Source organism: Amblyomma mixtum, chromosome 3 (genome assembly GCF_055824585.1).
Source record: "Amblyomma mixtum isolate Tamu chromosome 3, ASM5582458v1, whole genome shotgun sequence".
In the NCBI taxonomy this organism is placed as follows: Eukaryota; Metazoa; Arthropoda; class Arachnida; order Ixodida; family Ixodidae; genus Amblyomma; species Amblyomma mixtum.
Window position 1 is genome coordinate 43,909,556 of NC_143014.1, and position 14,725 is coordinate 43,924,280.

At 46.2% G+C, this 14,725-nt stretch overlaps 1 protein-coding gene across 1 annotated transcript in view; it reads right to left on the reverse strand.

Moving 5' to 3' along the window:
- Positions 1-9,104: 9,104 nt before the first annotated feature.
- DCTN1-p150 (dynactin subunit 1) overlaps positions 9,105-14,725 on the reverse strand; it is a 44,247-nt gene continuing 38,626 nt past the window's right edge. Inside the window, exon 10 of the mRNA XM_089578957.1 lies at positions 9,105-10,026. Coding sequence (XP_089435083.1) covers positions 9,620-10,026 — 407 coding nt within the window. The 3' untranslated portion in view covers positions 9,105-9,619. The remainder of the gene's footprint in view (positions 10,027-14,725) is intronic.

Below are 14,725 nucleotides of genomic sequence, written 5' to 3' on the forward strand. Positions count from 1 at the left end.
AAGATGCATTTATTTCTAAGAAATTTGGATTCGAAGTTGAAAAAGTTTTTCCCGCCGCTCTGATTCAAACTTGGGATTCGTCTATGACGACAGAGGACTAAGAGACGTGAAACATGACGTGCACATGACGTAACGCAGACTCCGTGATTTCTGGCTGCCAGCAGTGCGGCCTAGCAGCAGCCGAAAAGAAAGCTACCGCCGGCCGCACGTTGAAGGCATCTATCGGCTATTGCGGCCGTCGCTACAGTCGCTTCGATTACGTTTGCACTGGCGTTTTGCCAGCGTTACGATGGATCTCGTTCTCGAAGTCGTCAACGAAGTTCTCGCAAATAGACACCTTTAGCATACCGTGTACCTTGTTACCGCTAGCGGAATACCGGGAGCCCGCCTACCGCCGGAAAACAGGCGCTGATTTGTCCCGATGCTTCAGGACCGCGCGTAGCAGCCGGGCACGTGGCGCCATCTGGCGACGCCAAGGAGATTTGCGCATGCATTGGCTGCGCCTCAGTGATGCATGGTTTCTCGGTTCCTGGTGTTGCTAGAACCATTCGTTCTAGCAACACTGTTTTGTTCTATGATCTCATCACGCTTGTACTTGCGAGTTTGACCTGTGGCGGCGATACCTGTATTTTGGTTCTTACTCTTTTCTACGTTACAAGAGCTTTGTTGTCAGTATGAGTGGCGTTTTTGTAATCAGGAGCTGGTATTCTGTCGATACAAGCCAACTTCAATTTCTCCTCAGTGTCCCTTTAAGGAACCTCAGGTGGTCGAAATTTCTGGAGCCCTTCACTACGGCGTCCCTCATAGCCCGAGTCGCGTTTGGACATTAAACCCCCATAAACCTACACAGTTTTTTATCCCTGTGAATACAGCAGCCCTAAAAGGCAGACATTGGAAGTGCAGCATAGTTCAGTGTAGCCGGGTACAGGAGTCAAAGCTGTTCTCTCTTCTCGGTTAACTTTCAAAAATATTATAGGGAAGTTGGCACTACTGCAGTGACCAACTTCATTTGAAAGACAGTTAGCCAACATGCATGCTGGAAAGATCCTGCAAACTGGTCTTTACTTCAACAAGTGCATACATGGTGTTTGTAAAAGATGTATTGAGAATGTATCGTTATTCGACAGAAGAACCACTGAGCAGACATCAAAATGTCAATATCAGGCTCCAACTCTGGATGTAATCATTCAGGTACAGTTGGATGCGGTGCCGAATTTCGATGAAGGTGAAATTCTAGAGGCCCGTGTACTGTGCGATGCCAGTGCACGTTAAAGAACCCTAGGTGGTCGAAATTTCCGGAACCCTTCGCTACAGCGTCCCTCATAGCCTGAGTCGCTTTGGGACGTTAAACCGATACACCAAAACCAAACCAAACCTTTTTTGTAATCATGTTGCACGCTGTACTAGCTAGCTTAGATAAATGGGTTGTAAACAGGACAATAATTGTGTTGTTAAGTTCATCTACGAGAGTAAATGGCATGATTAAATTTTAGATCTGAAGAATTAAGTAATGTGTGCTCAGCCACTGCATATGCACAAATTCTGTATCATGGACTCGAGTGATGTCCATGTTTTCATTTCATTGTACAGTTGCCAAACAACTTAGATGTGACGTTAACCATCCTGTATCACTTATGATTGGTTTGTGGGTGCTAGTATGCAGTACACGGACCAACACTCGGAGCAAAACAGACTACACAACACTAAAGCATACTATGTTTGTTGGTGTTGTTCTTTATTACCTTTAAAACCTTCTTGACTTTTCAAATTCTATTGGGACAAAGAGATGGCAGCAATAGCTGCAACTACCCCGTCCAACAAGAGTGGGTACTCCTAGGCTCACTTGGATCACATTTTCATCGTGCAGCATACTTTGTAGACAGTGAACAGCATCATAAGATGTGAAGAAAGTTTCCCATACAGTAGCACAGTAAAGAAAGCATGCCGAGTCTCGACTTTACTGCTTATTAAGGCGGAAGCCTTTAATGCCTCATCGTTGTAAGCAGGAGTTGTCGACAGAAATGTCACGCTTTTCAATTGGTCGAAACGGTCGCGACGTCACAGTGCGCGAATTTCAAACGAGCCGAATTATACTTTGGCTAGTAGCCATGTCAGCAATTAAAGGGATCGTGTAGTGATGCTCCAATTAAGTGGGACTGAGTTTAGTTAATTGCTTAATTAGCCTAATTAACCCTTCTAGTCAGGCCAGATAAATAAATAAAACCGAGTAAGAAATTGGTCGAGTTCGGGAATCGAACCCCGGTCTCCGGAGTGCGAGACGAGCATGCTAACCACCTCGATGGTTTGGAATGAACAAAGGCGCGTCTAGTGAATGCGGTGTTTTCGTTCACTCCCATCTTCCGCCCTTCGCTTTATTGCGAGGTTTAGGTGTCCACCCAGATATGTGAGACAGATACATTTCCTTTCCTCAAAAACCAATTTACCGACAAGCAAGCTGTAGAGCCGAACGGGCGATGGCGTTCTGTGGAATCCCTGCCAGCGTTGCAAGATGCTGTCTCGTTCCACTCTTAGAGGCGAAACTTAACATCTTAATCACACATCAGTGACACTAGCAGCAACACCGCGCTTAAGGTTTTCGCCTCTCCGCACTTTAGGTCAACAAAGTGCCCCTCTGAATTTTTCTAGTTTAATGCCTCATTCATAAGAAATGCAGTACCACTAAGGCATATACTTAACAAAAGGAACACTGCATGGCAGTTCAAATGTCTCAAGCTTGAAATGCAAGAAAAATTGACCGACAGACAGGACTGACCTAATCTTTTTTTGCTAGTGCTAATACTCATCCACTTGTGGCTCTAACATTAAAAATTTGACATTAATTAGAATATATTGTACATAAGTAGGAACTATGCATTTGTCTGCAGTCTTCCATGCTTTGAATGTTTTTCAGCCACCAATGTGAACAGTGCATGTACAACAAAGTGGCTCTGCTGAAGGTGTTCTGAAGGAGGAAATGGAGGGATGACCAAATTCAAATGAATCTACTCAGCTTCAGAGATGAGCTGTAGATATAAAAACACTTTTATTGAACATTACCTCATTCCGGTCAGTATGCAATCTGTCCACACACTGGCGATTCGTTTGCAACATGTTATACCAGGGCCTTGTTTCTAAAGGAACACTGAGGACAAACTGCAGTTGGCCTAGATTGATAAGTCCCACTTTCTGATCAAAAGAAGGCTACTTGAACTCAAAAGGAAGCTCTTGCAAGTTTCAAGAGGGAGTAGTGAGAAACAGGTGTCATCATCAGCAGAGGTTTCACAAATACACTGCAGTGACACCAACCGAGATCAAGGATTACACATCAGAATATCAGGTAACTTTCGCATTGCTACTGCCATTGTCATTGAATCGCCACCAGGTGCGACAGACAAAACAGTGTTTTGTGAGCCCTCCTGTGTTTCGAGAAATGTGGAACACAGTACACCTTTGATGGCAGCTTCTTGCACTACCCATCTCCCAATGCTTCCAAATGATTGCTTCAGACGTCGACTCTTACCTGTAAAGCTGGCATCCATTGTCCCATCGATGCATTCTGTCCCCCCTTACTTCGTTATCTGGCCAGGAACTCCTGACTAAAGTGGTCTGTGTTTACTGATAAATGCCACTGTGTTTAGAAAGTTATGGGAAGGGAGACGAAACATGGGGGAATTAGGATGTGCACATCCTGTTGTGTGTGTGCAGCTGCAGTGAAAATTAAAGTCCAGTGTTCACATTGTAATTGTCGAGCTATGCTTCTGAAACCTGAACTACCTCGCTGCAGGAGGGGCAGGGGAACAAATGGGAGATAGTGTGTGAGGTTGACTTCCCCTGTGTGGGTGTCAACCCAGGCAAGCCATCTAAATGACGGGATAAGCCGAGCATGGTCAGTCCACATACATTTAGTCTTGCTTATTGGATGAGAGATGTGCGGACTGGGAGGGGGAAACTGGGGTTAGAAGGCAGGGAAGTCTGTAAGGTTCCTGGTGTGGCAGCCAGCCATGTTACATGGGCTTCAGTAATATTTTGTGTATGCCAACAGCTTGAATTGCGTCTTGTATGACTAGCAGCCAAGTAAGTATGGCATTTGTCTTGTAGCTTCAAGTGACTTGTGAGACGCATTGGACCCATAGTAGCATCCTCCTTGCTGAGGAATCAAAGGGTAGCTCAGACTCTGAAGCAAGGTGGTCCTAGGTGTCGGAATGTTTTGATGACTGATGCTTTACAGCACACGACGGAGAGGTCGCACAAGACATTTTGCATATGTGGGTATGAAGGGTTGTAACCACTGAAATATGGTAAAATTTGCTTATTTGAGCCAGTTGAGCTCTCACAGAATTGTACTAAGCTGAGCATGTCCTAGGAACATTAAATGTGGATCACTCACATGCAGTTTTGATGTGAGAGCATTACTTGGCTCGTTGTGCGAAAACCCCGGTCGTCATCAGGAAGCCATGGCAGGCAAGCGTGGCAGAAACGCGGCCTGCGAATGATGATGTCACCTCTCTTGAAAGCAATAGGCCATCACAGATGTCTGCACCGCCGCCCTGACAACAGGGAGAAACGCTCCTCCTCGAACTGCGGAATGTGACTCCCCCTCCGCCTCGACAAAACACAAACACTAAACACAGTTCAGCAGAGGCCCTCGCTATCTGAGCTGCACACCAAAAAGTGTGCCGGAAGTCACGCGCTTTCGCAAGGGCTACTGGGAGTCTGGCCGACGGTGCAGCCAGTTAATGCTGGGCGCAATGGCGTCACCTGCTGCATTGTCTGCTGCGCATGCACAAGCGCGCTGACATGGCAGTCAAGTTGTTGGGAGGGGGGTTAGCAGGGCTAGCGGCGTCAAAAAATGCGACATAACCTCCTCTCCCAAGTTCTTTCCTTCCTCTATGACACAACACAGAGAAAGGAAGCTCTCAGCCGCAGCTGGAAACAGGTTTGAGGGCGCCCCTCCCTGGGGTAGCTATACAATACCCCCTCAGTCGGATAACAAAGCATACCACACTCAAGATGGAAGCGACTGGACCCCTCTGCCCTATGTCGCCTCAGCGAGATACTCTAGGAAATACGATGCGCCACTGTCGTATTCATGTAATCTCGGCTCGAGATCACACTGAAGGTAAAGCCCCTGCCAACTTCAGGTGTCGGAAAGTGAGGTTGCAACGATATGGAGTCTAGATCATCAGGCAAGACAGCAAAGCGTGGCCAGAGGAGGCAATTAACTGCCGACAAGTAGAGACCATCACAATGCAGCGAAATGTGCGAAGTGAACTGCTGTAGCGAAACATCAAATGTTTTGCTACAGCAGCTCCTCCCCCCCCTCCCAAGCCCTTGAAAACTCGGCGACACGCTCAGCGACAAGTAATGCTCTCGCATTTACACATCATAAGAATTGCTTAAGTTCCCCCACAATTTTTTATTATTATTTAATGAAAACATGCTGTTAAGCTACATTAAGCCTTGCCCAGTTTTAAGCAGCCAGTCGGAACTGTGCCTGGTAAACAATGGCGACGTAAAGGAGACAGTGCACAGGCAGCCTGCCACATTGTGAATGAGACTGCTACTATTCTTGAGCAGACTCCTGCATATCTACAGCAGGAGCTGTAGCGGGCACTCATCATACCTTACGAAACACTTCTCACTCAAGTTGTACTTTGCTCTAGCTCAAAACTCCCATACGTCTGCCCCAGGAAATACCAGACCACCTGCTACAACCTTCCCAACCTTGACAAAACTACCTCCTGTCCAATATCAACGAGCACTAGTCTAGAGTGCAAGTCCTTGACTACAGTGCTTATTACCAAGCCCAGCAAACCACCTACTCTCCATGATTTATGCTTTATCTCCCTTACCTCGTGTGTCGGAAAAACGATGAAGTAGATAGTTCCACCTCCTCAGGAGCATCTCAATGCCATTGACTTCTTTCCACACACACCCTCATTGGCTTTTGTTTGCAAGTCTCCACCCAAGCCCTTTTCCTGCTTCTGGAGCAAACTTCTATGAACACCTCCTTTACCTAGGCCCACACCTTGGTCATGGTCAATATTTGAAATATTTTTCATAACAACGGCCACAATAACTTCCTAGATTCCATCCTACACACCCACCGTGGACACAATACATATATTTATTCACTTTGAAGGCAAACAGCCCAATTAAACTACACGATACCCCTTCCAACTCTATACTATTCACACACGAAACGCGGCAGGGTACAATGTCACCCACACTTTTAAACCACAGCATGGCTCCCTTAGCCAGGCAACTTGCACATCTATGCAGCCATCACCCTCTGGTGCACCCAAGGGCCACCTGGAGATTTGAAGATGCTCTGCAGCAGGGCTTGGACCTCATCTCTAAAAATCTGAACTTCTCACACCAGCTCGTTATCAGCATGCTACACAAGACCTCTCCTTATTGCACATAGGCACTCAGCCCATTTGCTAGGTGCAGCGTGCTCAGGATGCACTTGCACAATGAACACATTTCCCCTCAGTAAAAAAAGACAAACTTATGCCGTAAAGTGACTTGCCTGGCCCAGTGGGTGATCAAATGTCACGCCGGCACGAGTCAGTCACGAGCAATACACCTCGCACATGCACTCATCCTCAACAATTCTTTACTTTGTTCCTTTCCTTCCCCGAACTCTTAAAACCCTCACATATAGCCTCTCACTAGCTCCTTATCCACACATCTAACCAGAAACTACAACACTAATCTCTTCTTTCCACTCCAGGCTCTCATCAATCTTCATTGGGAACGCCATATCACCTCCCTGCCTGACGACCAACAGGGTCGCTGGATACTGTGGGAGGCCGGTATCCCACCCATGAATCTACCCTTTCACATCTCTGCCCAACATCTTCCCTCCTCCAACCTCTACATCACATTCATCCCCCACATAGCACCCACAACATTCAAACTGAACCCCAGCATGGTTGCCGTCAAGCCCAGGCTGTTCACCATCCACCCACAGTAGCATACACCAATGCTGGCTGTCTTAACACGTGCAGTCAAAACTATGTCGTCTACTCTCCCAATCACCCCCCCCCCCCCAACACCTGGTGTGGACCTGCCCGTAGCCCCCTCAAACATCACCTTACTTGATATCACCCCTATCATGCATGCCATACAGCCATATACACAATTTCTGCACAAAAACAGCTATACCATCTCTAGAGACTCTCAAAGAGCAATCTGTTCCATACAAAACCGCATCATCCCCTTGACCTCGCAGACAATATCGACAATGACTTCTTCTCACTGCACCCGAGCATGGTCACTATGGAGTCGATACCTGGCCATTCAAGGATTCCTATTAATCACTGGGTCATCAGCTTGCCTACAATTTCCACAACTGGGTCTCAGCAATCCCTTAGGTCAGCCCGTCAACAAGTCACGGGTCGCATGTCTACAAAGGCAACTTGAAGCATTCCTGCAAGCAGCTTGAGGATGACCTCGCCCGCCTTCCTGGCCTTTACTCACAATGCCACACCCTTTGCAATGTTCAAACCAATGGCCTCATCACCCAGGCATGCCTCTACCTCAACCACTTTCGTCCTGATCCATCATGCTCGTACTGTCCTGTCCTCAGTGCTAATCTAGGGCACAGTCTTTTCCTCTGTTCCGTCATTATTCACTCTGCCCGTAACCCCATATCCTGGCATGCCTGGCCGAGTCTTCTGCACCGAAGGATCAACTGGCCTTGGTCTGTGAACCTGCCAACCTGCTGGGTGCTTAATTTGCTTCGGTGCATGATATTGGGCAATGAGCTGATATAGTCTTGGAGGTGTTACTGTCCCAACATCTGTCACGGAGGCCGCCATCTGGCCCAACTTGTCAGGATCTGATTTATAGCAGGACGTTTTGGGTAAGATTTTGAGTTTGTGATGTGTGTGTGAACACGCAGTGGATATTGAGGCTTGCTGTTCTTGTTGAACACAATGGAATGTGCAGGTTTTTCCGAGTAGGCTGAACTTTGAACACAATGAATGTGCAGGTTTTTCCGAGTAGGCTGAACTTTGAGATTGCCCCCATGCTTAGGGCTGTCTTCTGGCTTCCACACCAAAGGCATGAAAGCAATGTTAAACAACAGGAGCAGAAGGATGGCACTTAGCTGAGCAGTGCGACTGTCGTACTCCAGTGTTGCTTCTTTGCAAGTTTTGAAGTATAGAAGCTGTGCAAGTGATGGAGCATCCATGCCTGAGCTTAAAGGGACAGTGAGGAGAGCACTACTATTAATATTTTTTTATAGCAAAATCCGACAGTTCGGCATGTCATGGCGTTGTTGCCACTTAGCCGGCAGCGAAAGATGCATTTATTTCTAAGAAATTTGGATTCGAAGTTGAAAAAGTTTTTACCGCCGCTCTGATTCAAACTTGGAATTCTCCTATGACGACACAGGACTAAGTGACGTGAAACATGACGTGAACATGACGTGACGCAGACTCCGTGATTTCTGCGGCCAGCAGTGCGGCCTAGCAGCAGCCAAAAAGAAAGCTACCGCCGGCCGCACGTTGAAGGCGTCTATCGGCTATTGCGGCCGGCCGTCGCTACAGTCGCTTCGCTTACGTTTGCACTGGCGTTTTGCCAGCGTTACGATGGACCTCGTTCTCGAAGTCGTCAACGAAGTTCTCGCAAATAGACACCTTTAGAATACCGTGTACCTTGTTACCGCTAGCGGAATACCGGGAGCCCCCCTAACGCCGGTGAGCAGACGCTGATTGGTCCCGATGCTTCAGGCGCGCGCGTAGCTGCCGGATATGTGGCGCCATCTGGCGACGTCAAGGAGATTTGTGCATGCATTGGCTGAGCCTCAGTGATTTGTGGCTTCTCGGGTCCTAGAGTTGCTAGAACCATTGGTTCTAGCAACACTGCTTTGTCCTATGACGTCATCACGCTTGTACTTGAGAGTTTGGCCTGTGGCGGTGATACCTGTATTTTGGTTCTTGCTCTTTTCTACGTTACAAGAGCTTTGTTGTCAGTATGAGTGGCGTTTTTGTAATCAGGAGCTGGTATTCTGTCGATACAAGCAAACTTCAATTTCTCCTCAGTGTCCCTTTAATCAGTAGCCCTCCATGTAACCCAGAAAGCTCACAGCACTGTTCCTAGCAATGAATTATTTATTTGTCCACCAAAAAGCATGGTACATTTAAACGTAGGAAGTTGTAGCATGCAGCACAAAACGCATGAAGGCCATAAAAAGAGAGGCTGCAAAACTTTCATGAAAGGTTCTATTCCTCAGTATGCACAACAGGCAAGACAGCTGGCAAAGGACATCTGCTGCCCTGATTACTGCAACTGCTTAAATATTCCAAGCTTCAACCCAAAATGTGTTCTGAGACAGTGCAATGCTCAGCTTCAGGAGAGCTGCCATGAGTTATAGTATCAAGTAAGCACTGCTACCCACAGTAACAAGAAAAGGGCACTGATTTGGTGTGCATAGCAGAGCAATTTTGAACATCCGTCTTGCCACACCGGGTATCTATTGGACTTGGTGCAATATGGCAGGGTTTCGGAAGGCACACCAAACAGCTCCTGCAAATGCCACAGCCAGCACCTGTACTTTCATTCCGTTGGTGCATTTAGCAGAGTAATTCTGTACACCACACTGGGGGCACTATTGTGCCTGTAGAAGGCGCATCAGGGCAGGGTTTGGGAAAGCACGCCAGGCAGCAGCCACACGTGCCACAGCCAGGGCACGCAGCAGCACGAGCTCATGCCGCGAGGCCTCAAGGCAGCGCCGTGCCTCAAGCAAAGCAGCCAGGTTGGGACCCTGGACAGGGGCACGCCGACTGCTCAGGTCCACCACACGGACCTGAACGCAAAGTGCCAGGGCCTGGCTCTGAGCACGCGCCGCCTTGGCACATGCATCACGCTGCTGCTCAGCACGGGGGGGCACTGGCGCCAGTGGTGGCAGTGATGCCAGCAGCTGGCTCACACGGTGGCTCTCCAGCTTGGTCCTCTCACTGTGCACATGTCGCAGTGCCACCTTGATGTCCTGCAGCTGTGGCCAGCTTGTGCTTGCTGCAAGAGGGACACATTACAAGTCTCAGCCAAAAGTTCTCAAACTGGGTTCCAAGGGAGGTTTTCTTAGGTCCCCCCCCCCAGCACCTAAATCCAATGAGACCTCAACCTCCAATTTTCCACTTAATTCTGGGACCAGACATACTGTAATTTCTCACAGCAGAATGTTTCACTATACAGGTAATAATAGTGTTCAACCAAATATGGACACTTTTTCAGAGGCCATGTGCCTGTACGCTCTTTTTTGCATGCATGTTAGGCAGAATTGGATGGAAGCCTAGACAGACGGGGTTCTTGAGCACCTTTTCAAAGCATTGCTACAGAACATATCCTTCAAGCATCATTAAACCCTGGTTTGCTCTTTAAGAGAACCTCAAAAAAATTCATAAAACCACCACCTCTGAAGAAGCCAAAAGAATGTACTAATATTGTACTAATCTGTACTAATTTTTAATTTGACAGCATTTAAGCAGTTGTCGTGCAGTTTCCAGTTTTTCCGTAACTAAATTCCCCGCCTGGTCATTTGGGGTCGTGTGACATTGCGGCGTCACCACAGCCTGCCCAACGTCACAGGTGGCAACCTCTCCATTGGATTGTGAGCAAACTGCTCGCTGTTGCCAAATGCAATGCAATTGCCGCCTACCTGCTGGGACAGTGGCGCATCGCTTAAGCGCTGCACCATTGCACCAGCAAAGGCATAAGGATTTCCAGCCATCTAAGAATGCGACTGAGAGGGTCGTGATGTCATCAACACCACCTGACCACCAGTGGATCAATCATAGGGTGCCGCCAAATTTGAAAACCTGAAAACCTCCAACATTTCGAAGTTGGCCCACCCCCAAAAATCCATAGGACCCCCAAAATTTTGGAAGTAGGCCCAGCCCAGAAAATGCATAAGGTGGATTAGTGAATCGGATTAGTAAAATCCTACATGATAATCCAATGGAAGGTGGTGGAACATTCTGGAAGGTGATTACGCATGCATACCATAAAAGGGCAACGGAACCGGTTCCAACTGGAGTTTTGGTGGGAAAATTGCAAGAACATTAGACACTCAATGTAGACACCACAGCAGGCAGCCTAAATGGTATCGAATTTTCATTACCTCGCAGCCCTGAGACACCTTTACAGCACTGAAATACCCTACTCAAAGAAGCTGTTGCTGTGCTTGACCAGTCATACATTACTATGCTGCACAAGGTCTTAATTTTATTTCAAAACTAATGCAGTTGTGAGTGTGCTCTTGTTTCTGCTCGCACAAGAAAATAAGCAAATGATGAGATTTAATTCTCACAGATGCAGCCAAGGCCACAAAAGTTGGTGCACTTAAGGAGGAACGCAGCTTTCAAATCACAAAAACCTAAAAAAAAAGATTGTATTTTAGAAAATACCAGATTTCGTATCTATAAGGTCATTCTAGTTATATTCAAAAATGATTTTCCCCAAAAACAGCCCAGAAGATACTTTTAAACCGCTACGGTGGCTCAGTGGTAAGGCGCTCGTCTACCGAGCCGGAGTACCTGGGTTCGAACCCGATCGCGGTGGCTGCGTTTCGATGGAAGCGAAACGCAAGAGGCGCCCGTGTGCTGTGCAATGTCAGTGCACGTTAAAGATCCCCAGGTGGCCGAAATTATTCCGGAGACCTCCACTACGGCACCTCTTTCTCTCTTTCTTCTTTCATTCCCACATTTCTCCCTTCCCTTACGGCGCTGTTCGGGTGTCCGCCGAGATATGTGAGACAGATACTGCGCCATTTCCTTTCCTCAAAAACTAATTTACCAAGATACTTTTAAAAACATTTTTTTTGTGACCATTGGTAACAAGATCTGGCTGAGATCTCCGTGAAAATGGCAGTTTTCTCAACAGTGTTTTTTTACCTGACTGCCGTACTTACAGAAAGCATAGCATGACAATGGCTTCATGGATTTTCATACAGTTTCTTGAATTGTGTACCTGAATATATTCTTTCCGCAGTGACGTTCCTGCATTTCTGAATTACTTTCATTTTTTTTTTTCCCACATGACAGTAATGAGTGCATTATGCAAGCATGTACATAATATTCTGTGTAGAAAAAACTCAAGTTGACAAAAATATTTGGAGAATGTCTCTACATGAACCATTCCCTTGGCTAAAGTTTAAGAGCAACTCTAGGCTTCTCCTACCATGTTTTGTCGTCATGAAAGGCTTTCTGCAAGTTTGGTATAGTGATGAAACAGATAAAAAATTTATAATGTCAAAACTACTGAATATATATAAGTGAAAAACTATTTATTCATTTAGTGCACTTCCCAATAATCGCGCTAAATTTCATCATTCTGCACCAAAGGATAAAAAATTTCACCTACAAAACCTGTGTCCCCCCCTTAAAAGACAAGGAGAGAGCAGCAGGAAGTGTCTGAAGGCCACTTCGTACAAAAGCATGGTGCCAAGCACAGCAAAAGTGAGAACAGAAAATACTGCACTGCAACAAGCTTCAAAGCTGCAAGATGTGGGTCGCTACTACACTAGTTCAGTATGTATAGATAGATGCACTCCAGGAATGGCAGTGACAAATGTTAACCACGCCAGTAAACATTGTTGCGTTACACTGCTGAACGATCAAAAAGACGTGTGTGGCAACAAGACCTGAACTATTGGGCAGCATAGGGGGAAGGTCTCTTTCGGGTCAGCCAGCCCAGGAAAGCTGTTTAGGAGAGACAACTCGGCGACTCATATTTTAAAGCTTGGGCGGGTTTATAAAAAAAATGCACTAGAGTACATGGCGCCTCAATACTACAAACCTGCAGACTGTGGGCACTCATGCCGCACACATCCTCTGGCCATTTTCACTATTGCACACCAGCACACCATAGACAAGGGTAGTGCACAGTCAACGTCTGTGAAGCCAACCATCAAGTTATTTTGCAAGCAACCTGAATGCACTGCCCTTCTTCCAGTTGAATTTTCAGCCAGTTACCACCACAAAATCCAGTCCAAAACCTTTATTACCGCGGTATATGTTCGAATTACCGTATTTGTACAAAAACATTTACCATTTCTATGCCTCCTGACTCAATTCTGTTACTAAACAATACATAAAATGATATATCTGTGGGAAATTTGCATACTTCTGAAAAACAGCAAAAAACAGTAGGGTGCATCACAACCCCGCATCAAAGAATCATCTTTTTGCTCGCCCATCATACTTATCGTCCTGTCCTGACCACATGTTTAAAGTTGCTGTTCCATTTTCCAGAACAAAAATGTGTCATAATTCATTTATTCCCAAAACCAGCGCAGACTGGAACGACCTTCCTCCCTCCATTGCTGCCATTTCTGACACCTACAATTTCAAGACTACTGTATTTTCTGCCGTTTCGTAAATAATATTGCATAACATGCACTGTTCATTTTATGTACCTTACCACTCCTTTCTGTAATGCCTTCGGGCCTGGAAAGTATCCGAAATAAATAAATAAATAAAATGTGCAATCAAAGCTCTTAGTGTCACTTTTCAGATGAATGTGACCAAAGCACCTTTGCAAAATGCAATATAAAAGGCCTTTCAAGACTTTCCAGGCCTCCATGATGAAGCCAGGGTGACTGCTCCAGTCGTGTATTTCAGCACCTAAACTTCTAGGGCTCATTAGCTGCATGCAACATTATACAGGGCATCCCAGCAAACTTTAGCCAGGGTTTAAAAATATGCCGCCGCACTCTTTGACGATGTGATCGAATGTATGTTGCTAGCTGTTGTATGGAGCAAGCCATACTACTTTTCCATTGTGCTTAATTGCATAATTAGTCAGAATTAATTACCCAACATTGCAAGCAATGAAAACAGGCGAAAAAATTCCAACGAGAAAATTGCAGAACAGTCCGCAAAACGTCTGAATGAACAGTTTCTAATGTTCCATCTATTACTTATTAGCTTTCTTTCACTCACTGCAGATACAAAAAATACCACGTAACATGGCCGCTTGCACGCCACGATTGCAGTGTTCTCAAACATTCCGCGTAGGAATGAACCAATCATTTAGTTAGCCGAGTGTGCTGCCGCTTAAAAGTCGACAGGGCAGTGGTGCAGCAGCTGGCTGTGCGATTTACGCCAGTGGTATGCTTCCCTCATGATGGCTCATGATAGTGATAAGCAGACGCAGCCCTTATGCGCTGGCATAAATCACACAGCTGGCGCCTGCGTCGCAGCCATGGCACCTTTTCGGTGGCAGCTGTTCCTTTGTAGGCGGAACGTTTGAGAGCACTGCAACTGTGGCGTGTAAGCAGACATGTCACGTGTTGTTTTTTTTTGTATTTCGCCGGCATCTGCAGTGAGTGAAAAAAAAAAAGCAAATATGTAATAGATGGAAAGTTAGAAGCTGTTCAGTTGGATGTTTTGCAGACTATTCTACAACTTTCTCACTGCAATTTTCGCCCATCTTTATTGCTTGCAAAGTTGGTTTATTAACCTCGACTAATTATGCAATTAAGCACAATACAAAAAATAGTGTCTTGCTCAATACAATAGCCAGCAACATGCATTTGATTGCGTCATGGCATATTTTTAAACCCTGGCTAAAATTAGCTGGGACACCCTGTATAAGGCTAGGGAGAATGTGTCGATCTTGCTACCATGCATCACTGACAACCAAGCTATGATACAGCACAAGGCCATGTGTTCCTCTCCTTACACAAACTATGCTCACTGATTTTGGGCACCTT